General features: G+C 47.3%; 2 protein-coding genes across 6 annotated transcripts in view; both read right to left on the minus strand.

The window, feature by feature from the left end:
* Positions 1-56: 56 nt before the first annotated feature.
* On the minus strand, positions 57-8,404 carry NIPAL4 (NIPA like domain containing 4). 2 transcript variants are annotated; one of them, XM_032125006.1, is made up of 7 exons: positions 8,298-8,404; positions 6,232-6,480; positions 4,251-4,307; positions 3,189-3,279; positions 1,896-2,056; positions 1,214-1,797; positions 57-789 (listed from the first exon to the last, which is right to left on the minus strand). In XM_032125006.1, the coding sequence occupies exons 1-7, from the start codon at positions 8,332-8,334 to the stop codon at positions 778-780; spliced, it is 1,191 nt and encodes a 396-aa protein (XP_031980897.1). In that variant the 5' UTR covers positions 8,335-8,404; the 3' UTR covers positions 57-777. The 2 variants fall into 2 exon arrangements, with proteins under 2 accessions (XP_031980897.1, XP_031980896.1); XM_032125005.1 differs by lacking the exon at positions 57-789 and having other exon boundaries at positions 1,075-1,797.
* A 4,803-nt stretch (positions 8,405-13,207) lies between these two features.
* The window catches only part of CYFIP2 (cytoplasmic FMR1 interacting protein 2), a 49,975-nt gene continuing 37,942 nt past the window's right edge, over positions 13,208-25,240 (minus strand). For 3 of the 4 annotated variants that reach the window (XM_032124621.1, XM_032124619.1, XM_032124620.1), the window contains exons 27-31: positions 23,334-23,406; positions 22,725-22,819; positions 18,564-18,802; positions 17,924-18,071; positions 13,208-17,361 (exon numbers count right to left, since the gene is read on the minus strand). In XM_032124621.1, the coding sequence (XP_031980512.1) occupies positions 17,194-17,361; positions 17,924-18,071; positions 18,564-18,802; positions 22,725-22,819; positions 23,334-23,406 (723 nt within the window). In that variant the 3' untranslated portion in view covers positions 13,208-17,193. The remainder of the gene's footprint in view (positions 17,362-17,923; positions 18,072-18,563; positions 18,803-22,724; positions 22,820-23,333; positions 23,407-25,240) is intronic. The other variant, XM_032124622.1, reaches the window with a different exon arrangement.

The raw sequence follows: 25,240 nt of genomic DNA on the forward strand, positions 1-25,240 counted from the left end.
GAGAACTCATTTAAAACTTTCAGATCCACCTGCAACTTTTTTTATTTTTTTTAAAAAAAACCCTTTATTTCCCTTTCCACATTCCAAAAAAATAGTAGTGAAATGTTATTAAAATAGGAGATTGCATAGTCCTCTCTCCCACAGCCCCACGTTGTATTTGCTCAGTGATGCTCAGACCCAGGTATAATCAGGTGAGCATCTCAGAGGACAGCAGGACACCTCATGGGATTCAAAGAATTGGGGGGGGGGCCTTGCCAAGGTCAAGATATTTCCTGAGAAAAAAATACATAACATTTACAGCCATTTGGTCTTTCGGACTGAAAAGATTTTCACCAGAAGTGTTGGAGACGGTGGCAGAATTTCTCCTGACATGGGAGCTCCCCCAGCCCTTCCTCAGGTGGGGTCTGGGTCAGGCCCAGCAACTTCAGCAAGGCCTGGGCACCAGGGATGCTAAGGGAAAAATAAACCAACCCAAACAAACAAAGCTTCCATAAAAATAATTAACACTGCTCCAGGGAAACTCCTGCACCTCGCAAAAAACCAAAAGCTGAAAAAGATCTCTCTGTAAAACACTTCATGGCTTGAGTCCTGCCACTGAGCCTGAGTGAGCAGCTACTGCAAAATTCACCCTGTTTTGCCCATATTCACCAATATTCTTGTCCCATTATTTGCAGAGCAAGTGATTAAACATGGACGAGCAGAGTCTGAATAGCAGGCGTGCACCGGTCAGTCCTTGTCTCTCACCTCCTCTCGAGATGCTGGAGTGTATTTTAGAGTTCATGCAAGTGTCTAGAAAGGAAACAAAAAAAGACAAAAACCACTAATCAATGATCCATCAAGGCCTGGAAACAAAGCCATCAATGGCCCCCCGGGGGAAGGAGTGAAGGGTAAAGATCAGCCGTGCCAAGAATAAGAGATGGAAGGGGCCTCAGAGAGGAGCTTTGTTCCAGGGCTATCATATTTCTAGAGGATTTTTGTTTCCAGTGGCCGCATGTATTAAGGCCCAGCGAGGATTAAACACACCCCTTGCTACCACACCATGACAGAGACCCTGTCCAAAAGCCCAGAGAAAGATTTGGCTTTGGAAAAGACACCATTTGTTTTATTTTCTGCTTTTCCTTTTTAAAATTTTCCCCTGGCACCTGGAACATTGACATCACCCACCCAACCTCCAGTCCCCACATGTAATGCCCTAAGCATAGAGCACAAATACTTTGGGTTTATCCTCTGGGGCGATGCTGGAGTTGTCCACCTCTATCAGGATGTTCTTGTCATCTCTGGTGACTGGCGCTGGCTGTTCATTCTGAAGGACTTGTGGTAAATTCCACAAACTGACGTCCATGTCTTTGAAAGCATGGAGTAAAAACACCCCTAAAATGATGGTGAGGAAGCCACAGACTGTCCCAATGATGTCAACCACGGTCATGGTGACCCACTCCTTAAAGAGGATGATGGAAGTGGTGATGACGATGGTGGTGAACAGCACGTAGTAGATGGGGAACACCAAAGAGGTGTTGAAAATGTCTAGAGACTTGTTGAGGTAGTTGATCTGTGTGGTGATGGATGCCACCAGGGTGATGACCAGGATCCACGTCAGTGGATGCTGCAGCACAGGCTGGTCAGCAAAGAAGCCCTTGATGGCAATTCCCAAGCCCTTGACCGAGGACACGGAGAAGGCGCCGATAACGGAGCAGATGGCAAGGTAGACGAGGATGTTGCTCTGGCCGTAACGGGGTGCGAGGAAGAAGATCAGGAGGAAACAGAGAGCCAGGAGGATCGCAGCATAAGCCAGGAAACCTGCAGGAGGGAGAGAAGAACTCAAAACTCGAGCAGCTGGCAGAGCGAGCAGTTTGTGCTGCCCAGCCCCCAGAGGGAAAACACGGCCGGCTGCGTACCAGGCTCCTTCAGCTTGGAAGTCATTTCCTCCAGAGTGGTGACCTCCTCGTCCTCTGGGGCGTGTATGACCATCACAGTGCTGCCCACCAGGCTCAGCAGGCAGCCCAGCTTTCCCAGCAGGTTGAGCCGTTCTCCAAGCAAATATGAGGACAGAATGGCACTGCACGGGACAGAAAAACATCAGCCAGTGCTTTGCAGTCCTTTAGAGAAGGAACAGAGGCTCAAAGAAAGTTAAGAATGCTTCCATGTGATTCAAGGACGCAAATTTGGTGTAAATTAGTTGGATTCCAGTGTGTTAATACACAATCACATGGCATCTATCAACAGCTGAACCTGCAGGGGTGCAGGTGTGGCCTGGAGATCACAGCTCTTGTGTCAACAAGGTGCAAAAATGCTGAATGTTTTAGCACATCCTCAGGTATTTTTTCAGGGTCAGCACAATCACTCAGAAGCTGCTGGGCATTATGAAGCTTTTAGTGCTCAAGGGAATTACTTCAAGGACCAGTGTAACAGAGAAAAAATCTGAATCTAACAACAAAAAAGCTATGTTAATTTTAACTAAATCATCAGAGCTATTAAGCCTCAGAGAAACTCTGAAAGTACTGGGGCTACAGATATATCTGCAAAAACATCTAGTTCTTCTCAAAAAACTGAGGGCAAGACACCAGAGCAGTCCTAACTCTCAGTTTGCTTATGCATTTCACAACAGCAGTCTTTCTATAAAACTTTAAGTACCCAGAGCCATGCATTTTGGTAGGAATCTCCTACTTAAAAATAAAGAAAGAAAATACGGTTTCAGCCCCTTTGGCAACAGCCAGAAGTACAAAACCCTACAACATGAAAGGACCCCAAAAGCTTATAAAATAAAAGACAGGTGAAAGGCAGTTTGAAAACCAGTCTGGTATTTTTGACCCTTTAAAATTTTTAGTACTCTTGATTACAAAGACAAAACAAAACAAACAAACAATAAAACCCCACCAGTCCTGGGTTGGTTAAAGAGCTGGAATAAGGAATGAAGTAATTCGGATATTTGCAATAATTTAACCTGCAGTGTATGTGGCTGCTCTCCACATGCAGCATTTCCAGAAGGGTGTGCCACTTAATTCAGTGGTTCCCAAACGATCCCCCAAAAGGACAACAAATATTCAAGTGTTTTTTAGAAAACACTGAGACTTTTTTTCCTTTGGGCAGAATAAATCATATTAGCACCCCTTCAAGTCTACCTTTACAAGTGGAACAGGCAAACAACAACAACAACAAGCCAAATTGCAAATTATAGACACAAAAATCACCTTATGAGCACGCTCAGAGCCCCCAGAGGCGTGACAATAGTTGCAGGAGCAAAGGCATAGGCAGCGAAGTTGGCAGCTTCCCCTCCACCCACTAAACAAACACAAGAAAAATAAACACCAGTTGTTACAAGGCATTTTCTGTATTTTCTCTTGGGGGCTTGCAAACCAGCCAGGTGCCACTTGGAGAGTGGGTTTTATGCTGGGAGCTTCACGCTGCTGCTAAAAAGGGCCAAATACTGGGTGAAAATCTATTACAACTTAAAAGAGGCACCTTAAGAGAAGCGAGCCCCTCCATGGGAAGGGCTGGGAGTGCCAGGGCTGACCCAGGTGGGCTCATGAATCCCCCCCAGCCCAGCCAGGCAGCTGCCCTGGGTGGGGTTAATGAGGGAGGGGGCAGCTGTGGGAGCCCCAGGGCTGGGAGGCTGCTCCTCCCCTCCACACCATGTCCTTCTGTGGGGCTGTGGTGTCCCTGTCCCCAAGCAGTGAGGGCTGTGCCAGCTCACAGGAGCTGCATGGGCAGGGCAAGGTGGGGGCACCTTGAGCTGCGGCTGCCACGGTGAGAGCAAGAAAAGAGGGCTCTGAAACGCCCTGCTGTAAAATCTGCTGCTCTCTGTGCAGCTTTGAGTCCAATCTGAGGAGATACTGTAACACTGCAGCAAGAAATAAAGGTTTTAAGGCTTGTTTTAAGGGAAAGCAAGTTTTTTTCATGGAGGGAGGTGCTACCTCTTTGTTATCTCCCTGTGGTGCAGCAGGAAACATTCCCGGAGCCCCCAGGCACTCAGGGGAGGCTGTTTGCCCTGGACTTGCCAGCTGCCTTATTAAAACCTGGCTTTTCATGCTTTTGATCAGGTAAAACCGAGCTAGCAAGTCCTACCAGTTCTGCAGGAGGATGGAAAGGGAGATCCTGTGGGGATCACTGCTTCTCCTCTCCCTGAGGAACCTCTGCTGAGGATGGGGGAACTCGACAGGAAACGACAGCATGATACACAGTTTGTCCCACACCTCATTCACAGGAACAGACCCTGGAAAAGCTACAAACCCAGGGAAACAGCTCCTACTCACTGGTTAACAAGCCAGCCCACCAGAGCCAGTCCTTTAGGTAGCCGTGGCCTCCGTCTCCTGGGGAAGAAAAGCACACGCAGGAGTTAACAACCATTTCCTCCAGAGCAAGAGATGAGAATGTCCCTTTGGAGAGGGATAAATTGCAAGGGAAAGAGTGTGACAAAGAATAAGGAAGAATGGACATACATGTGTTGGGAACTAATCCAGTTCTGGTCCTAACCCTCAAGCTGTTGGACATAAGGAGTTGAGCCTATTGACATGGTGAACCCTGATTTTGCTAGGTCAGGGAGAGCCCAAGTTTTTGATAAATCTGACCTGACTGGAGCTGTCAGTAACAGCAGTGTTTGACTTGCCTTGGAGAAAAGCGATGTGCTCCCATAGCAGGGGTGACACACTTCACTAGGACTGAGAGATTACAGGGCAAGATAGGACAAGGGGCAAGAAGAGTTGAACAGGAAGACTTCAGGACACAGGGAAATATCTTTTGCTAGAGTTCAGCCTCTTCTGGTTCCTCAACAACTCCATAAATGCTGAAGTTCAAATGTTATGCTTTGGTATTCCTAAGAAATTGCTGGTTTATTTGTTTTAGTGTCTTTTTGCTTGGTCGGGGCTTTTCCCAAGAACTCTTTTTGTCAGCTGCAATTTTCTGTCATTAATCTCTAATTCCTTCCAGAATGTTAAACATTCTGAAAAAACAAGGAGGGGTTTGCTCTTGTTTTACTCGCTTGGCTCTACTGTGGGAAGAGTTCATGGAGGGAAGGAGGAGAGAGACATCTACAGTTGAAGCAATACTGATACTTTGTTGTGCAAATATAATGCCAAAAAGCAAACCCATCTGTGTTCAGCAGCTGCACGTGGCAGAGGATGGAGAGATGGACTCAAGACCGGACCGTGGCTCAGGTGCTGTTGGTAGCTTTGGTGGTTGTCTCTGCACAGTCACTTCATCATTCCACGCCTCTGTGTCCCCATATGGGCACAGAATAAAATGGGGATGGTGATATTTACTTCCTCTTAAAGATTATTTAAGAACTGTTCCTAGGCCATAACTGGGAAGCAGTAGTAGTTTAATTATTTTATTATTGCTCTGTTTTGTAGTTATGCAAGTAGGTCAGCTGCCAGGTAGGACTTACCCTGCTGCTGGAGCATGTTTGCAATGCTGATGGGATGTGTCCAATTCCACAGTGCAATTCTGCTCTAGGCAGTGCTGCTCCACCACTGCCCATCCATATATATATATGTGTGTACACATAAACACACACGCCCTAAGAGCCTGGTGCTAGAGGAAAGTTATCTGCTTGTTGATGAGCAACACAGCGCCAAAGGATGCCTTCTGAAACCACAGAGTTCCCACAGAGCCGGCCTGTCCTGCATTCACACAGGGCTCTAGCTAATGCAATCTGAGCACACGGGGCTGCATCCTTGTCTCATCCTTGTCTCGGTGACCTGGTGGCAAAGCTGCCTGGTGCTTCAATTAGAGCAGGAGTGGGGTCACGGCATTGTGCTGCTCTGCTCCAGGCTGGGGCACAGCCATGAGCTGCAGCTTTGTGCAAAGGGGCCCATTTCAAAGAGCTTTTAGCACTCAGCTTCTTCCTGGCCTCACACGTTCCTGTTCTGCTGTGGGGGCACATCTCATCTCACAGGACACTCACTTGCTATTTGTGGTGCCAGGCAGGAAAATGCTGCTTTTAGCTGAGCTCTTCCAGTGCAGGGCTCTATAAATTAGCTCCTTTCCAACACGGAGACTGTAAATTAACTCCTTTCTAATGCCAGGCCTGTAAATTAGCTCCCCAGTTCCCACATAGCACTGCTGTCTGGGTCTCACACACAAAGATGCATCCACAAAAGGTCTCATTTACACTGCTGATGGAAGACTGACGGTACCCAGAGGTGCTCCCTTGCCTTAAAAGTGCTGAAATTTGGATTGTGTGTGTGTTCCTAGAACAGGTAGTCCTTCCCCCTCCTGCCCACACAAAAGCCTTACCTGCCCTCGTGCCTCCCTTCTCCACCAGCCGTAGCAGTCCTTTTTTCTTGAGGATGACACTGCTCCCGATGAGGAAGCTGGAGAAGACAGCCAAGCCCAGGCCAATGTAGAATCCATAATTATTTTCCAGCCGAGTTATCCAGGAACTATCTGAAGTCCCATTGTCCTGGACAGAGTCAGCTGGGACAGCACTGCTGATCACTTGGCACACAACCCGGTGGGAAAGGCACGAAAGGGTGATCAGAGACCCTGTGAAACCACCGTGGAGATAAAACAGCAAATTACTGACATGACTGTCAACAGTGTCCCTATTCCCTTAGGCTCATTCAGGTGTCCCACTGCACAGCCACCCGTGCTGTCACCCTAGCAGCAATACCCAAAGATCTCCAAAGCTCAGGACAGCTCTTTACCCACATGTGGAAATGGCAGGGTTTTGTCTGACAAATTTGTGGCCTGCAGTTCAAGCACCTCTTTGACATTGAATATGTCTACATACTGGGCTGGAAGGCCACAAGGACCTCTAAAAAATAATTTGAATTTCCAAATATATATACACCAGGGTATCTCCACCAAACTGCAGTGTTATGGGGTTGAACTAGGCCTTATCAACACTTAACCCTGTTGATCCAAAGGCTTTGGTGCTTTCCAGACAACTAATCCTCACACCTGCCAGCTCATCTGCAGTTGTAACTTTGGGTTTAATGTGGAGCAATGCCAACACTTTGTAACTGTCCATCTGTTCCTGCTCTGTGTGTTGAGCTGTGTTATAAAACTACAACAGATTTGTCTCGGACAATACATTTCCTCTACTGTTTCAAGGTTTTGTTCTACCTGTTTGCAGAGTGCCTGAGTGCTCCTAAAGCAAAGCCAGCCCTGCCTGAGAGCAGGCACAGCGCTCTGCTGTTAACACCAACAGCGCTGCAGCCCTGTGGCTCTGGCCAAGGTGTGTGGCTGTGTGGGGGTGGGAAAATTGCTGAGCTTCTTCCTCCCCTGACACTCCTACCACACCCAGAACATCTTTCTATTTGCAATCCTTACTCCAAGTGTAGTAAAGACAGTGTGACTGTGACCATGGGGAACAGAGCAGCCAGGTGGAGTACAAAAGTCTCATTGTAAAAGACTTCAATTTTTTGCCTGAACTCACATAGGAATTATAGAGCAAGTATTTGTGTCTCTGCAGGCAGGAGTATGGAATGGCTAAACTGCTCCCAGCAGTGCCAGGAGCCTGGGCATGGGCCCCATATTCTTCCTGAACTAGGAGCCTGATTTAGATCTTCTGCAGCTGCAATCTCTGGTCCTGGCAGACACAGCTGAGGTTTTGGATCTGGACTGGCTATAAACGTTTTTCTAAAGGAAAAAATACCAGTGACTTTCTAGATGAATTTCCAAGGGTTCCCTAATAACTTTTTTTTTTTTCCTACTAAGAAAACATTCTTGATCGCGGAAATATTTCCTGGGGAATAAGGGGGGAACTTGCCTCCTCGGCTGGGTGAAAATCTCCACAAGGTACTACCGGGCACAAGGATCAGGCAGAGTGATGGGGTGATTACCAAGTGGATTAAGTAATCCTTAAAGGAAAAAACCCAACTCCTGGCTTCTCTGTGCGCTCTGAGGCTGGCAGAGCGTGGTGCCGGCTGCTCGCAGCGCAGGCTGCGTGCCTCAAGTTCCTCCATTCCTACAGAGACCTCAAAAAAAGGAGAAGAAACCCCAAAGCCAGGAAAAAGCCCAAAGCAGAGCAGTGACAGAGGACAGCCCCAAAGCCGGGGGGGATAAGTCCGAGGGGTGCGGCGGGCTCAGCCCCGCCGTCGGAGCCGGAGCAGCCGCCCCGTCCCGGAGCTGTCCCGGTCCTGTCCCGGCCCGGTCCCGGCGCTCGCGGGGCAGCTGGGCCGGGCCGGGCCGGGCCGAGCCGAGCCGGGCCGAGCCGGGCCTAACAGAGCCGAGCCGGGCCGAGCGGGGCCGAGCCGAGCCGAGCCGAGCGGGGCCGAGCCGGGCCGGGCCGAGCCGGGCCGGGCCGAGCCGGGCCGAGCCGGGCCGGGCCGAGCCGGGCCGAGCTAAGCTGCACCCACCGTTGCTGCAGCTGCTGTTCGTCTCCAGCGGATCCATTGCCTTCGCTCTCCGGCCGCTCAGCGCATCCCGGGCCGAGGGCAGGGCCGGGCACACCTGAGCCCGCCCCGCTCCTCCCCCGGGCCGGCCCCTCGCTGGCCTGGGAGCGCTGGTAATGCCCGGGTGAGCCTTGCGCGGTCCCCTGGGCCAGCCCCGCACCCCCAGCCCTTGGTGCCATCCCCGTTCCCGGTCGGTGCGGCGGCATCTCCGGGGCGTTCTGTCCCTCGGCACAGAGCCGGGACGGGGCTCCTGCCGCAGGGGTTTCTCCTCTGGAGGGTGCTTTCCTTGTTGCAGAGGCTGGAGAAGGCGCTGGGGCAGCAGGAGGGTGGCTCGGAGGTGTGTGAGCCCTGGTGCACGCTGCAAAGCCTTCGCACGTGTGCCGAGTGTGGTGGGACGGAAATTAAAAGTGAACAGGAGAAATATTAGTGGCAGTGGCAGGTTAATGGTTGGACTCGATGGGCTTAGAGGTCTTTTCCAACCTAAAAGTTTTGGGCTGCTCAATATATGAAGGATATGAAGTTGTTAGGGAATATCCAAAAGAGGGCTACGAAGATTGTGAAGGGTCTGGAGGAGAAGCCGTGTGAAGAGCGACGTGAGGTCACTTGGTTTGCTCGGACTCGAGAAGAGGAATCTTCTTCAACTCCCCCTCCCAGGGCAGGCGAAACCTCCGTTGCTGATACTGCTGTGTGAACGTTTTGGAGTGTGTGGCACATCAGTTTTGCCTGCATCCCCAATCTCTGCTGACCTCCCTTGTTTTGTCTTCACCCCCACCCTCCTCTGCCGACCTCCCTTCCTGCATTTGTGCTCAGTAGCTGTGTGTATCCAGAAACCTACTATAATAGAAAAGTCCTTTCGTTGCCATTAGCCAGGTTCTGCTGTAGGTCAACAGAGATAAGTAAAACCAATACTGAAACAAGAGCTTTGCTTCAGCAAGCCCACATTTATAGGTAGAAAGGGTCCCTGTCATAAGGCAATATATAGATATAAGATTTGCAGGATCTGAACATATCTGAAAAATTGCTTTGTTTTTTTTCCCCCCCATAAAATGAATTGCCTGTTACTACAGAAACTGCCCTTAGGCTATCAGGCTGCAGCATTGCTAACACCTCATGGCTCCTTCACTCAATGCCTGCTCCTATCTCTGAGCAACTGTTTTCTCCAGTAAATGTAATGCTCAAGTGCTTCGTGAGTCATTTGATTTTAATCAAGTCTGTTCATCCATCACAGTCCTGCGGGTCACTGGCTGGGAGAGACTGTGCCAGTCAAATCCCACGTCCTCCCCTTTATCACAGGGCACTTGATAATCAATCCAAATCATATGGCAGCAGGTTTTGAAGTAGGAAATGAAACATGTGCTAATTTATCAGTGTTCTGGGAGCAACTTCTGCTGCTGTTGTTTATTATGCAACCAAAAGGGACAAGACCCTGGACAAGATGATAATGGTGGGATCTGGCCTCTGTTTAGTAAATTTACTGGTTATGAGCTACTCATGCAATGTGTGAATACAGGGCTGGTTGCAGAAACCGATGTGATGGTGGAGTGGGACAAGTATTTGCTGTGTTTGCAGTGCTGACTGCCTGTGCTGGTGGGGGGAATTTGTGTCCCCTGTCCCTTCACAGGCTGCTCTGCCTGTTCACTCTGGTGCTTGGGGCACTGTGGGGCTCTCCCCTTTGCTGGACCCTTACCAACACCCTGAGGTCTTGCTCATAGCTGAGGAGGCCTAATTGGGGTGTGGTTATTGGCAGTTAAACTGTGTCCGAAATAATTTCCAAGCTTTTTCACTAGTGTTGTTGACATCTGTGCTCAATGTGCGCAGAGAGGTGTGAAGGAGGCAGCAATTTTTTGTGGAAGAGATCTGAGGTTAAAATAATCGTTTTGGTCATGGTGCAGCCTCGTGCATTACTGCCACAGCATGGTGCAGGCAAAAGAAAAAGGCACTTTGGGCCACAGCTTTACCTTCCCCTGTCAGCTTGATTTCCTAAAGGAAAAGGCTAATGTGACCATGTACAGGTGTGTTTATGTACTCTTTTTCATCCCCAAAGATAAATTTGAGTCTGTGGGCCACTTCTGCCAGATTTGACAAGGGGTGAGACCTCCAAAAGAAGCCAGTCTAAGTCCTGGGAAGAGAGGCATGACAGGGAAAATGTCCCCAAAAGGAGGGGACACTGCAGTGTGAGCTGGCTCTATCAGACACTGGGGAAGGAGCGTGCCTGGGTGACACCACTGTGGGAAAAGCTTCAGTCAGATCTTGCAATCAGCCATGGACACAAGTGTGTCACGTATTCCCTTCTCTCTGGCACAGGGACTGCTGGAGGTGCAGTCTATAAAATAACGAAGTCACAGGAGTTGCATTTGATGGATTTAGCAAGGCCATGTCTGGCAATGTGGGAGTTAAGAGCCAGGTGGGATAGGCATAGAGCCTTCTGTGCTTAGTCAAGGGCAAGTTGAGACTGATAGCAATAAAGCAGGGATGCAGCCACTGCCTCTTTTATTGCTTCATATCCTCATTTTAACGGGAAGGCTGTAATTAAGGGAATTTAGCTCCAAGCTATGACCTCACGGGTTGATACACACATCAGATGCTGCCTTAAAAATAACTCACCAGAAATCAGGGAGTCTTCCTTCGAAGCTCATCTTTTAACAATGCAGTTCCTCCTGAAATACTGGTTTCCAGGCCAAAACCTTGACTGGAATCCAGGGGATAGAAACAAGGCAGCTTTGCATGCAAAGAACCTCTCTAGCAACATCAAAAGGCTGTTCTTTGCCCTGCTCTTGTCTGCTCATCTTTTCTGTTCTGGAAAAAATGATGGAGAACTATTGAGTATCAATTGTCCTCTGTTAAAAATAATGGTGGAAGTATCCTGCTAACAGGTGATGGAAACTTTTGCCCTTGGATGTCTGCTAGGCGTGGTTTCTGTGGAAACTTCCTGGACACCTTTGTAATATTCTCCTCTGGCTTTGTATAGTTTTAGGGCTCCAAGGAGGTCTTTGCTGCTTCAAAGAGAGGGTGAATCCTTTTTCTGGCAATGATTTGATAGGGTGAGGGTTAAGGGAATTGCCTGGTGTTGGATGATTGCAGCACTACATGAAAGGAAGCCCAAAGCTTCAAAGATTGAACTTTGTTGAGCAGACAGCTTTTAACTCAGGCCTGTCTCAGGGTAACGGTGTCTGCAGTGGCAGAGGCTGTCATTTGGTGCTCCCACAGTTTAGGCAACACCAACAGGGACAGCTCCCAAGCCTGTCACACCCATGGTGGGTTCCAACCCTTGCAGTCCTGCCCTCCCATGCCAGTGCACACACCTGTGGGTCTGTGCCGAGCTGCTGAGTGATCCAGGGGCACGAGACCATAGAACACATCCTGGCTCCTTTCTCCCAGGGTTGCTAAATACTTTATCGAGGTCACTGTGGCCCCACAAAGCCACATGTTGGCAGAGCAGGAGCGGTGGGCTGGTGATGGACAGCAGTGGGTGAAGTGACACGTAATCAGCAGATCGTTTGTTTGCAGACTTCTTATCTGGAGGCGTTTGCATCAGAACTCTAAATCAAGCAAAGCTACATGTGAAAGGCACTCCTGACTTACAGAGGGGGTCACAGAAAGGGTAATTTTGTTAAGCTTTTGAAAGAATAAAACAACCATTAATGAACTGTTCTCTGTATTGGTGAAGTGACTTTCATCTGGAGATGTAAACATATTTAGGAGCATTAGAAGAAAGATAGGGGCCTGTATCTTTGATTCTGCTCCCTTAGGGTTGGTTGGTCAAAATAAGACACTCAAAGCAAGAATTGCGTCTGGCTCCAGGTGAGACCATGTGAGCTCTCAGCACTTCTTAGGGCTGGTGTGGGAACTGGGGGGTCCATGACGCAGCAGCTAGAATTAGTTAAAAAAAAAAAAAAAAAGGAGGAAGAAAAAAAAAGGAGAAATCTAAATGGGAGAAAGGCTAAAACCCAAACAACCTGCCCAGTATCAGTGGCTGAGGCAGGAAGAAAGCCCTGCTCTCCTCTCTGCCATTCCCTGTAGCAGAACCATGTTGAAATCAGTAAACATTGGGCAACTTTCAACCACCAGGCAAACAGTCCAGCACAGCAGGATGTCACCCCCAGAGCTGCAGCACAGCCTCAGAGCACGTTGGAAAGATCAAGAGAGCTGCCTGGTCATGGTGTAAAGTTCATTTCCAATTTTATGTAAAGGGTCATTGCATTTCTATTCCTCTTAAGCTAGGAAGCTGTTCCCATAAGGAAACCTTGGGAAGAAGCTATGAAAGGGAACACCAGTTACAGTGTTTGGTCTGGAGCTGATGAGCACAGGAGTCCATCTCCCATAGATCCATGTCAGTTGTTTCTCCCTAATTCCTCAGCTCCCAGAAGATCTTTTCCCCTTGGTTCCCACTGCTCCTTCTGCAGCCAACAACCACTGCTGCTCCTTGGATGCTTTCAACACAAAACTAAGAATGGTTTCAAATGGAAATTTGGGAAAATAATAGCAAGGAGAATCTCCTGGAATAAAAAAGGCCCCTGTGGAGTTGACAAGGCTGCAGTAACGAGAGGAAATTAGTTCCTCAGTTTAGCTTTGAGTAAGAGCCTGTCAAAATCTATAAAAAATGATTATATGATTTTCAATTCCCTGACCCTCTTGCACTAAAACAAGTCTTAAAATGAAAAATGTGTTGTGTTAGAAAGTTTTTCCCAAAAATCATTAACTTTTTGATTGGAAAATATGTCTGTTTTGGTGTTGGCCACAGAGCCTTTTTCTTTTTTTCCTTTGGTTTTTACAAAAGCTCGACATTTTAATCAACTTAGCTTTTTTTTGGTGCCAGGTACTACTGAAACCTCTCCCCAGGTAATAGTTACCACAGTGATGATGACACCACAAGGTAAATTCTGCTCATTTCATGAATGAGCCCAATTTTTATTTCTCTTCATCACAAAAGTCATCCCACATTTGTTGTATACACACTGTTGGTTGCTGTGTTACGGGACATATCACCAGGTATCAGATGCTTTACTCTTGCAGAAACACTTCTAATGGAGATGGAAGCTTCTGTTGGCTGAATTTTAGAACAACAGCAAAAAATAATAATACAAAACCAAAATATCATCTTCAGCTGCATAGCAAATATGGATCAAAAATTTAACACTGTATCAGATCACAAGCGTAAATATACCTCACCATAAATAAAATTCATTGTACAAAATAACTCAAGCAGCTTTTCATACAAATATGGTACATTTGACAACAGTTTTTGAGAATATTTTCTTGCTTTTTTACACCTTCAATTCTTTTCTCTTTCGTTCTCCAATATGCATGAACCTACTGGACTGGAGTAATGCAGGAGGAAAAGGACTAATGTTGTTCAATGCTACTAAGTGCTGTCAGAGTTTAAATGGAAAACCACTGAAGTGCTGAATTTGAACTAGTTTGCTTCCCCTTTCCATTGTAGCATTGAAAGTCAAGTGCAGCATCATCCCAGAAAAGCATGTGCACTGCCAACAGCCACGTTTTATACCGGCAAAGCCGGAGGGAACATTAAAATAACCCAGTCTGACTTCATTCAGAACACAGGCCATCCTTTCTCCCCGCTGTAATTCCTGTATGGAGCCAACAACTTGTCTTTGGAGTAGACATTCCAAGTGGTGGCTGGTGACTGCTGGGGAGTTTGCAGACTACTTCAGCATAAGCAGGAAAATACAGGTAAAAAGCAAGTCCATTGTCAGTGGACCTGGGAGTATTCAGACAGGGGTCAACATTTCCCTAGGAAAAGAACATTAGAAGTCTGCAGATCATAAAAGACTGAAAAATATAGACTGAAGCACATCTGCAAGGAACACTCCCAAACTTGGCAGAAAGTCTGCAGGTGTGGGGAATATGCCTGACCCCCTGGCAATCTGTTACTATTTAGCCCTACTCTTACAAATGTGCTCCCTATTTCCATTAACAATTATGACATTTAAAAAAGCACGGGAGGAAAAAAAATCCATTTTCATGGAGTTGTTTAAAGACCTAAGCCTGGACCTTTCTCATACACAGACAAGGAGGGTGAGAAAACTGAAGCTAAGGAGTATCTGAATCCTTGAGATAATCGAAGGACAGTAACATCAAATCTCAGAAATTCAGACTGTGATTATTACTAACTGGCATCTCGTGTGACTTGAGCAGCAAGGCAGAAGACCTGCATACACTCTACAGTCAAAACAGTTTACATTTTGTCCATGCACTTCGACATTTTGCTCAAAACATTTAATCCCTTGGAATCTGGAGGGGTTTTACATTTTTGCTAGCAAATCCGAGGGCAACAATAGATTTCAACTACCTGTTCTTTCAAGTACAGCCTGTACAACAACTTTCCAGTGCAACTGTGTTTTGCAGGGTTTCAGGGAATCGTGGCAAAACTACAGGAAAAGAATGCAAAGAGATTTACAGGTTTAGGTGAAGTATCTGATGACTCATTCCAGGCCCAAACTGATGAAACCAGGGATTTAAATTCACCTTACTTTATCCCCTTTTGTCTAGGTAGCTGAGACTGGGCCATGTGGTAGAGTTCATCCTTTTGTAGCAACTTCTTGTTCATGCTGGTTTCCAAGAAGACTCCAGCATTCCATAGCTTGTCAGATGTACTAGGACATTTAATTTGTGCTGTGCCTAGAGGTGGCTCTGAAAGCCAGACAGGGACTTGTGCTAACTTTTCAGCAAGACTTTCATACCAAAATAACAAGCACTTGCTATTTAGGTAAGGAAAAATAGGATCTTGGTTGGATCTATCTTCCTTGCATCTTGTTTTCCACAAAAAATAAAGTGCTTGATTCTTCTCTTCCTTTTAAAAATATATATCTTTAGATAACCCTCACTCCAGTAGTGTAGAAGTGTTGGAACATGATGGAATACCAGAACTGACATCCTTAATGGAAGAGTAAATAGAGAGCAAGCCCCAGATGCTCTTCTTCTGCTCTTCCTCATGACACAGAGGAAAGAACTCGCCGTGTTGGGCTGGGTCCTTCCCTGCCACTCCAAGATTTCAGCCAGACTTCCTGAGATTTCATTTTACTTTCAGATTACTGTGCTGCACAATTTCCTCCCTGCAGCTGAAAATGTCTGTCTCAGTAATTAAAGGAAACTCAAGGTGTGAAAATGTCCAGCACTTGTCACATGTGGGGTATTTATTGATTATCAAGGGAGTAGGTGATGAGAGCCTGGGAGCACAAATTCATGTCACCCGTCAAGATCTCCTCTTGCCAGCATTAGTTTGCTGGCTGTTGTTTCCTAAGACAAAAACACCAGCTGGGACATTTCTACTAATAAATTGCATGTTTCCTCTGAGAGAATAAATGCCCAGGCTCTGGCTTTTTAACATCTGTAACAGCATGCAATTTACAAGGCATGATGAAAGGCATGAAACAAATACGTATTATCACATCTGGACTCAGCAATTATCTGCTGTGGCCAGGCTAAAGCTGAGGAAACACTGCCAGTGGTGAGGCTGGCATCATTTTCTCTTGGAGCACATGATTCGATCTCCTTTCACATCAAGCAGAAGCTTTTGTATCACTCCAATGACAGTACTGAGGGGAAGCAGGTTAGACCAGGAGTTATGAAATCCTCCTTGAAGTTCCACCTGAATTTGTTCTCACTATCCAGGGATCTTAGATTAGCTGAGTGGGAAAAGGAAACAGACTCCAGTGTTCTCTCTGAGCAGCTTTGAATTTGGAAAATTCTGGGTATTTTTTAAAGCTTATCCTGTATTTCACCTTTTCTAACCAACCACGTAATTTCTGACTGATGGGAAGTTTCCTAAGCCCTGCTGGTAGTCACCATTCTCTGGAGAAAGGTATTTGGTCGCTGTGCCACCAGGAGTCTGTCTAAACCAAGGGAAAATCACATCCCAGAACACACAATGATTACATACCCTGGCTCTCATCCTTGGCTGAAGAACAAAGATCCTGTGTGTTCAAGGTAACTACACCTGCATCCTGTCAGCACCTGTGATTATTTCCACCCAAATTAGTATGTTTGAGAGCACATTCACATGAATGCAGCCTCTTCTGTAGTCCACAGGAAATCTGGTTTAGTCCATGGAAGATGTATCTTCAGGGGAGAACCTCTGCATTAAAATAAGTGGATGTCCCAATAGCATGGAAAAAGCCAGGCAGTTTTCTCTTTCCCCAGCTCTCTGAAGTGCTGAGGAGTTATCTGGTGACTGCATCACTGCTGTTCTCAAGCCCACATGCCAAAGCTCCCCCTACAACTGCTGGAAAGGCCAAGGACACAGCAGGGAGCACAAAGCTCACCCCAGCCTGGGCCAGGCAGCCATCCACGACCAGCCTGGCAGGGCTCCTCTGCGCCCAGCACTCGGTCCTCAGGGCACTGCCATGGGTAACATCCTGCCTTCATCCCTTCTTCCCCTCAAAGAGTGGATCAGGAACTTGTCTTCAGCCCCTCCTGCTCTGTGGCTGGTGGCACATGTCACGGGGGTGTTGACTTGTCCCACTGCTTCTGCAGTGGGAGCGGGTTCCCGGCGCCGTGGGAGCATGGAACTCTCCCACCTGAGGCTGCAGTATGGCTTCAGAGTGATGTGTGGACTGGGTGAATCACAGGGAAAACCGGACCACTTCATGGAAGAAAAGCACATTTTGCCTGCCCACCCCCACCCCCCCTCAAGTCCGAAAGCTACGAGTAAAACCGATCACAGGGATGGTACAGAGGAACATGCACTCAAACGGGGCTGAGGGGAAGATGTGTCCTCGTGTGGAGAGGCAGACCCAGCCTCACTTCCTTGTCAGGCCTCACACCATCAAGTTTACCCCTCCCAGCTGGTTTGGGTTCAGTCCCTGCTCCCTTCCCAACCCATGCGGGGTCCGTGTCCACACTAGCAGGTGGTGGCCAGCGACTGGTGGATGGGGGGCTGGAAGCAGCGCACGTGCTCCACCGTGGAACTGTCTGTTTCCACCGACTTCATGTACTTGTTCAGGATGGCAAAAATCTCGTTGTTCAGGATCTGATACTTCCTGATCCTGTCGGCCATCTTCTTCAAGGGCTGGAGAGATGGTGAGGGAGAGAAACAGAACATGAAAGGTCTTATGTCATCTGAGCAGCTAGGAAGCAGCAGAACCTGTGCCCTGCTGCTGGAAAGCTCTGCTAAGGCAAAGCAGCTCTAACACATGTTCCTGTTCCACGTAGCACCTTGCAGGGACCGGTGACTCGCTTCATTATTGGGTTTGATGACTCAAGACAGAGCATTAACAAGATCAGTGAGTGGTCCTAAGTTAACTGTTCCTAAGTCTAGGCTCCCAACTGCTTATTGATAAAGCCACCGAAACCACAGGATGGTTGCTGGAAATACCAGCTCCTCAGGTCCAGCTTCCCAACCCCAGGAAGAAAGGAAAAGCTTTGGGAGAAAAAAGATTTGATTTTCAAGGCAATTAAAACCTTGGCCTGTCTGCTGAGACTGCAGATGGAAACCTTACAGCAAGGGCGTCCAGTAAGAATAAGATTAACACCAGGCTTTGTTGTAACTGATGAGTTTGGACAAAGCAGGATAGAAAACAGAAAGAAGTGTGCTGAGTTTGGGTTCTTTGGGACCCCACCCTTCAACTTACCACGTTTTTTATGATTTCATCCTTCCCATCCTGCCTCTGCACCTTCAGCAGGTGGTAGCAGAAGTCAAAGAGGTCAAAGCGCCGTTGCTGTCCAAGGAGAACAATGATAGAGCAACCTGCCCAGTTCAGACCATCTCCAAAGCACTGCCTGGAGGGAGGAACAGGGTGATGGGTGGGGAGACACGACAGGATACAGTTAGGCAAGAGAAGTACCATGACACCAGGAACTTTCTTTGGTGAATTCCTAGGGAAAACGGGTTCAGTCCTGCTCTTAGAAAGTGAGTGTACACCTAGAGAAAATGAACTCAGAAGGAGATGTGCATAATTACACCCAGGCCAGGCTGTGCAGGGTGAATCACAGGGTAAGACGGATGAGGACCTACTGCTGGGTTGTTGGTCCATCTACCCATCTCCTGCCTGTCACCTTGGGCACGTTCCTTTACCTTGCTCTTTTCTCCAGCTGTTCCAATACAAAGCTGAACATCTTTTTGCATCCATGCACAACAAAGTCCTTTCACCAAACACCCACATTCCCCTCTACCTCCACAGTGGCTCTCACAGCAGCTGACGGCACTCTGGGGGCTGGCCAGCCCCGTCCACCCATGAGCTGCAGTGACAGGAGCTGTCTGGGGACACTCACTCTGCCGTGAACTCGTTGGTGCCCACGGGGATGCAGTACACGAACTGCATGGCGCTCCAGAGCCGGTGGAACTCCACGCACTCGTCCACGTGCATGACCCCGTTGGTGGGGGGCGGCCCGCGCCAGATGGGGTCCTGCAGGTAGCTCCGGATCCGTGTCAGGATCACCTCGAACATGGAGAGCCCGCAGCACAGCCGCTCCTTGGTCAGCAGGTCCCCCTCCCGGGCGATGGCTATTTGCTGAGGAGAGGGACAACCAGAGGGACACAAGTGAGGATGTGACCCAGACCCGCTGGATTTAACGCTGCCTGGTCTGTCTCCGGCTCCTTCACCTCCAAGCTTACCTCTGATGGCTGCTCCCATGGCGCTTCCCACCAGAGAATACTCATCCCTCAAGCAGGAGACTTAATATTGTGCTCCACTGTATTTCACCGACCTCAGTATCTTTTGGAGTAACCACGTACATCAGAACACCAGAGCTGAAGGCAAAGCTCTGACCAGAAATACTGATCCTTAATTCTGCTAGCATGCTGTTCTGCTCTGTTAGTGCTACTCAGCATTTCATTTCCTGATTTTCATTTCATGATTCATTTCATGGGTTTTGTCTCATGATTTCTGCAGATTATGAAGATAAAATAGGAGAGAACAGGGACATTTTGCTTCCCAGGACATTGCCAGCATCTCTTCAAAATGCAGATAGCCTATGGCTTTCTTGATTTCTTTTGTAGTTAGGGTTAAAAAGCTCTGAGGAAGATGAGAAGCACTGCTAACTTGACACTGGAAAACCTGTAGTTTATAAGAAAGCCAAATAATTTTTTCCCACATGTGGAAGCTTTACAGGTGTGGATAATTTCTGTGACACCCCCGCTCAGATTTAGATATACCATTCTGGAATAGCTCCACTGGATGAAGTTATTTTGGTTTTTACACTAGAGGAAAACTAAAAGAGAATTAATTTCATTTCAGCCTTATTGCTCCCCAAGAGAAAAAAAAAGGGGATTTAAAATAAGCAAGTAGGGCCTTCCCCCAAGCTCACTGAGTGGTGCAAGTGTGGGGGTCTCTCACTGCCCTATCCTCTCAGCTGCCCCATTTCCTGCTGTTCCAGTAGCAGGACTGACTTCTCTTTGCAGTGCTGCCAAAAATAACTTGGGAAATGGGAGCTGAGTGCTGTCAGAGTTGTGCCCATGGCTGTGGGAGGCTCTGGCTCTTTGTGCTCACCTCAGCAGAGGAGTGGCTGCACAGGCAGAGCCTTTACCCCTCCCACCTCTCTAGAACAGCCACACAGAACAAGCATTACATTGACTGAGACCCTGCCTGTCCCAGAGGACTTCCTGGAGCTTTAAGCAATTTTTAAGCATTTGCTCCATTTCCAGATGTCCCTGCAATGCCTATAAAAATGTTATCCCAGTCAGTCACGATGGGGACTCAGAGCAGCTGGGACAAAGGGCAGGCACATGTCCTGGCCAGACATTAAGAACATGAATTTTGCTCAGTTTAGCTGGGTCATCTTCATTCCACTCTGAAAAATGCATGAATGTGCCTGCACATCCCCATCCCTGATTATCAATTTATGCTGGCAGTAACCTCAAGCATTTTTAGTTTGGTTGCTCTTGAAATTAGAAGCATTTCAATTCTTGCTTGTGTCACAGTTTCAAGGATGGTCTGGGGACCTCAGCTCAATTAGTGTTCAACTAATAGCAAATATCAAGGGAAAGCTGTAATGATGTGCAGAGGCCACACTGGCTCTGGGATCCCTCGATGTGTTAAAAGCAGGAATGGTATCACTGGTTCCACGGCACACACTGCATGTGTTTGCTTGGCAAGTAAAGGTTTATTTTATCCAGCTTTTTAGCTAAAGGCTGTGTACTGTCCCTCTCCTCACCTGCTCCAAGCTCTTATGGGCACAGATCTGCACACACTGCTCTATCATGGCAAAATGAGGGCACAGCAGAAGCAGAGCCATTTCAAATATAAATTAGGTGTTAGCATTAGTGTTTGCTAAAATATAGTGAAAAAACAGATACTTTTGAGAACAAACTTCTCCAGTGATCTTAGTACACGATTTCTGAAGAAATCTTAATTTAGAAGGGGATGCATCCGGCTTTCAGTGTAGGCTGTGCCACTCAGTTATGCACATTCACAGACAGAATTTGGTTCCAAAATTCATCACAGTAAGACCAGTCTTTGATACAGGACTACCATCCTAGGGTAGATATCTTAACATGGGCAAAGCAGCTGGGGAGCTGTTGGTCTTGTGGCCAGAGCTGCCTCACAGTCTTGGGTCCCACTGATTTCTAAGATCAGGAGAGGAAGGATGCTCTCAAGGTGAATTGTCAAAGGATGCCACTGTGCTGGCTCAATTATTCCTTCTGTCTTCAGAAGCAAAGGCTCTGATTATTTCCAGTGAAGAAACCAGACTGACCAAGCACTTTTGAAAACCCCTTACTAAATACCTTTATGGTCAGCATTAAATGGGAGAGGATTCCTTTAATGAACCACTTTGACCCCCCTGGTTCTTTATGAATGATCCACCAAACAGCTGCTTCTGGATTTCCAATGCAAAGTAATTATTTACAACAATCATTGGCAGTTTTCGTGCCACTGCACAAATCCGGTTTTGATTTTCCAGATTTTGAACCTCTTGTACAGCCTGTTTACTGGTGAACTTGCCAGAACCCTACCCAAAAGCTGCAAAAACCAATAGATCCCCACTAACTCTGGCTCAGCCCCTTCACAGCATGGAATTCTGTAACATGCATGGGGCCACCTTTTGGGAGAGGCATCGAACTTCTGCTTAGATTCTGGACAATTGTTACAAGGCATTTATGCATTCTGCAGGAAAAAACCCTGTATGGCCTGTGTCCAAAACTGCATTTCCAAAATGCATGTCCAAAACTGCATAAAAGGAGCAAGCTTAGAAGCTATGGAGGCACCTATAGAAAGCAATTCTTGTGTTCATTTACATTTGAGCTAAAAAAAAAAAAAAAATCTGGTACCCAACTGTACCTGTGTGATGAATATGGGAACAGTTTACAGAAAAATAACTTTTTAGTGGGACATGAAATACCTTTTGTTTTCATCACCATTATAACTACAGCAGAGATAAGCAACGAGTGGACTCTAATAGCAGAATTCAATGATGATTTTGCATGGAAAGAAGGAGAGATAGAAAGACCAACACAAAGACACAAAAACACAGAGGTGAATTCTTTTTCTCGAGTGTCTCCTTTAAAAGGAAGTGTCTACAGAGTAAGACAAAGTCCTCAGTTATCCAGCCAATTTCTCTGTTTCAGATGATTTCCAATGATGCAAAGTTCAAAATGTCCTTGATCCATGAGAAAAAAATACAAGAAAAAATATCAACCACTTTCTGCCTGCCACAGTTCTGTCACCTCCTACACCAGCTGAGTGTTTGTTCCATTCCCTCATCAGTACATTACAGGAAAAGGGTGTTGATTCATTTGATACTTTGAAAGATTTTTATCCCATCAACCCCAACAAATGGGCACTTGAAGTTTGATTATTACTATCAATGGAGCTCAGATTTTGCCCATTACACTGATCAGTCTATGGAGATATTTTTAACAGTACTGAGTTTCTGCACAAGAGATTTTTCCCAAGCTGAGACCCACATCAAGAAGACACTTAAATGGAGCCGTAATTTTAAGCATGTGCTGAAGCTCTAAGCATGTGCTAAGAGGGAAACCATTCTCAGATGTATTCCTTGACAGGGATGAGCTTAAACGGACCACACTGCAGTCCTAAAATGGGATCCCCAAAAGTGATGGCAATTGATTGTTAGGACAGCCCTGCAAAGTTTCCCCTCAAGCCACTCCAGCAATTCTCCATCTTTTTAAAGTGGAGAAGAAGAGGTTTTTGGAGTTGTTCTGATTCAGAACTGGCTTCTAGCACACTTGCCTTACAGCTCCCTGCCAGCTCTCCTGACTGGAGGCAGCAACACATCTCTGGACCCACTCACAGATTTCCCTTCAGAGTGTTTGCTCGGGCAAGGATTCAGATTTGCTCATCCAATTGATGTTTTGGGGGAAAAAAAATCAATCAATCAAAAGAAAAAATAAGGATCACTTTTCCCAAGGCCAAACAGGCCACGTGGGGACTGCTACGAGTTTCCAACAGCCATCCCTTCCAATACAATCCTTACCTGCGGAGTGCCCAGCCTCTCTATTAGGGGAACCAGGTGAAGTGGGGCATACTTGGCTTCGAGACGCTTCATGCGCACCTCCAAGCGTTCTCCTTCTGTCAAGCGAGCAGCAAACAGTGAAATGAGAGGAGGAAGTGGAGACCCGCAACTTTCCGCCGAGTTTGCTCAGAGCTGCCCCCCAGCAACCATCCAAGGAGACTGTGGGATCAGGGAGCCAAACTGACAGCAATGAGGGGCCAGTGATGCGGAGAAGGGAGGGATGGGCGAGTGCAGTCTCAGCAGCAGCTTTATCACACATGTCCAAAAGCATGTCCCTGTTACCGAGCACTCCTGGTGAGATGGACATTTCATGCTGTCATTCTCCAAAGAGGCTGTGAAATGGCTCCCAAACCTTAAGGGAACCCCCAGACTGACTGAGGTTTTAGGCCATAACTAGGCTACAGGAAATGCACCCTTGGCTTTTGTTTGCACCTGATGTTTGGCTGTATGCACTTATCTATTTGGAGGGGGAAGCAGGGTCAGAGCTAATCCTCAGCAGAGATGGGAGAGAAAACAGCCTCTGGGCAGAGACCTCTGAGTCTGCCCACTGCTTCCCTCTCAGCTTCTTACCTTTGATGTAGACCCTGGGCAAAATATTTTGGAAGGGAGCAGCATGCAGCAAATCACAAACTTCTTCCTGGGACTGAGGCAGGAAGAAAGAAAGATAAAGTAAGTTAAAAAATACCTATGGGGGAGAGTGAATGGCTCAGGGGCCTGGGCAACACTACAACAGTTCATGCCTACAGCACCTATTCAGCTCCAACCCAGCTCAGTAGTAACTCCAGTGGTTTGAACCTAAATGATCTGAAACTGGGAGAAGTACTTCAGCTTCAGTCAGGAAGTTTCCCTAACTCAAGTAAGTTACTTCCTGCCTGTACAAGGCCAGACCTTTATACTGATCTTCTTACTTACTAGCCCTGAAGGTAAAAGGGGATAAAGAATATGGAAGTTTCCATTTCATCTTACCCTGAATGAATTCCTGCAGCCTGTTCTTTAAGAGAGTGCCCAGGTGGAAACTACCCTTTGGCTTAGTTATTTTAGGAAGTGTATATGAAAAATATACTGACATGTGGCTCTTCTGCAAATAGGTACATCACAACTGGTCTGAAATTATTTGGTTGTTGGTGTGGTGTTCTCAGCCAGGGCTACCAGAATCCCAGTGGTGCAGGCACCAGGAAGAATAAAACAGAAGTCCAGAGAGGAATAACACCATGAGATGCCACCTGAGGGGATGCATGCCAATGCACTTGAGAAAAAAATAATCCCAAACACAGATGCACAAGGAGGAGAAACCTAGAAATAGGCAGGTGGAGACTGAGGAGCGATGGCTGACAGTACATTGTATACGAGTCTGCAATGGGAAACAGCAGCGAGGAAACCAAAGCTGTTCAACACAGAGGCATCGTGTCACGACAAGGCATCAGCCTGCTCCTATAAAAGCCTACTCCTAGGACATGCTTTCAGTTCTGAGCTCACTGGAGGGATGTAGACACACTCGAAAGCAGATCATGACAGCGCAGCAGAAGGTACCCGGGGGCCGGATGGAATGACTCGGCTGGGCCTGTTTGGGATGCAGGGGTGGACACCCCCCTTCCAGCCAGCAGGACAGTGGAGCATGGAGCTGCAGGAGGCTGCACTGGCGCATGGATGCTGGGATGAGAGCAAGTTTGTGGGAGTGCAGTTTGTGACACAGTGCTGGAGGGACAGGAACAGTCTGGGGCCCCTCCATGGGCACAGAGGTGCTGATGCTAACGGAGTGGGCCTGTCACCTTGGTCATTTCGTTTGCAAAACAGTGCTCATTCCTAGGTGAATGTTCTTCCATGGCTGTTTCCCTCTAATAAAGTATTTTCAGCCATTTGCAGCCCACGTTCACCTTGTATCTGTCCCAAAATTAGTCATGTTATTAACAGATCTCTTCCCCAAGGCCCGTTAACTGAGAGCACAAATTCTGCTTAGAAATTTCACCCCAAGCAACCCCTCATTCCTCAAACTTAAACAATAAAAAGGGGGTAAGGTGCAGCAGACTGAACATCTGCATCAGAGCCATTTTTGCCAGCAAATACCACCAGCCTTACATCACTCACACAGCTCTGAAGGTAATTGCAGTATAAAAGCAATTCCTCCTGCTGCACAAGAGCTCCATTAGAGGGAAAATCTTATTCTGTGATGGCTCTGTGCATCTGACATCCTCCAGCAAGTGGGAACCAGTGCCCACTGCATGCAAAATGGCTTTGTATTCTGAGTCTATTGCTGAGGGGAAAAACAGGGCATCAGAGAGGGAGAGACTTTGTAGGCAGATGTGGACTTTGACCGGTAGCTTTCCTTAAGGGATCTTTATTTTCTGCTATTCTAAAATGCCAGTACACTGCTGATGTACAGTTCCTGGGACTGAAGGAACATTTCTGCATTGAAATGATGGATTTCTCAAGAAACCACCATGTCCCTTGAGGGTCCCTTTAAAGATGTGACAGCAAAG

Source organism: Corvus moneduloides, chromosome 15 (genome assembly GCF_009650955.1).
Source record: "Corvus moneduloides isolate bCorMon1 chromosome 15, bCorMon1.pri, whole genome shotgun sequence".
Lineage (NCBI taxonomy): Eukaryota > Metazoa > Chordata > Aves > Passeriformes > Corvidae > Corvus > Corvus moneduloides.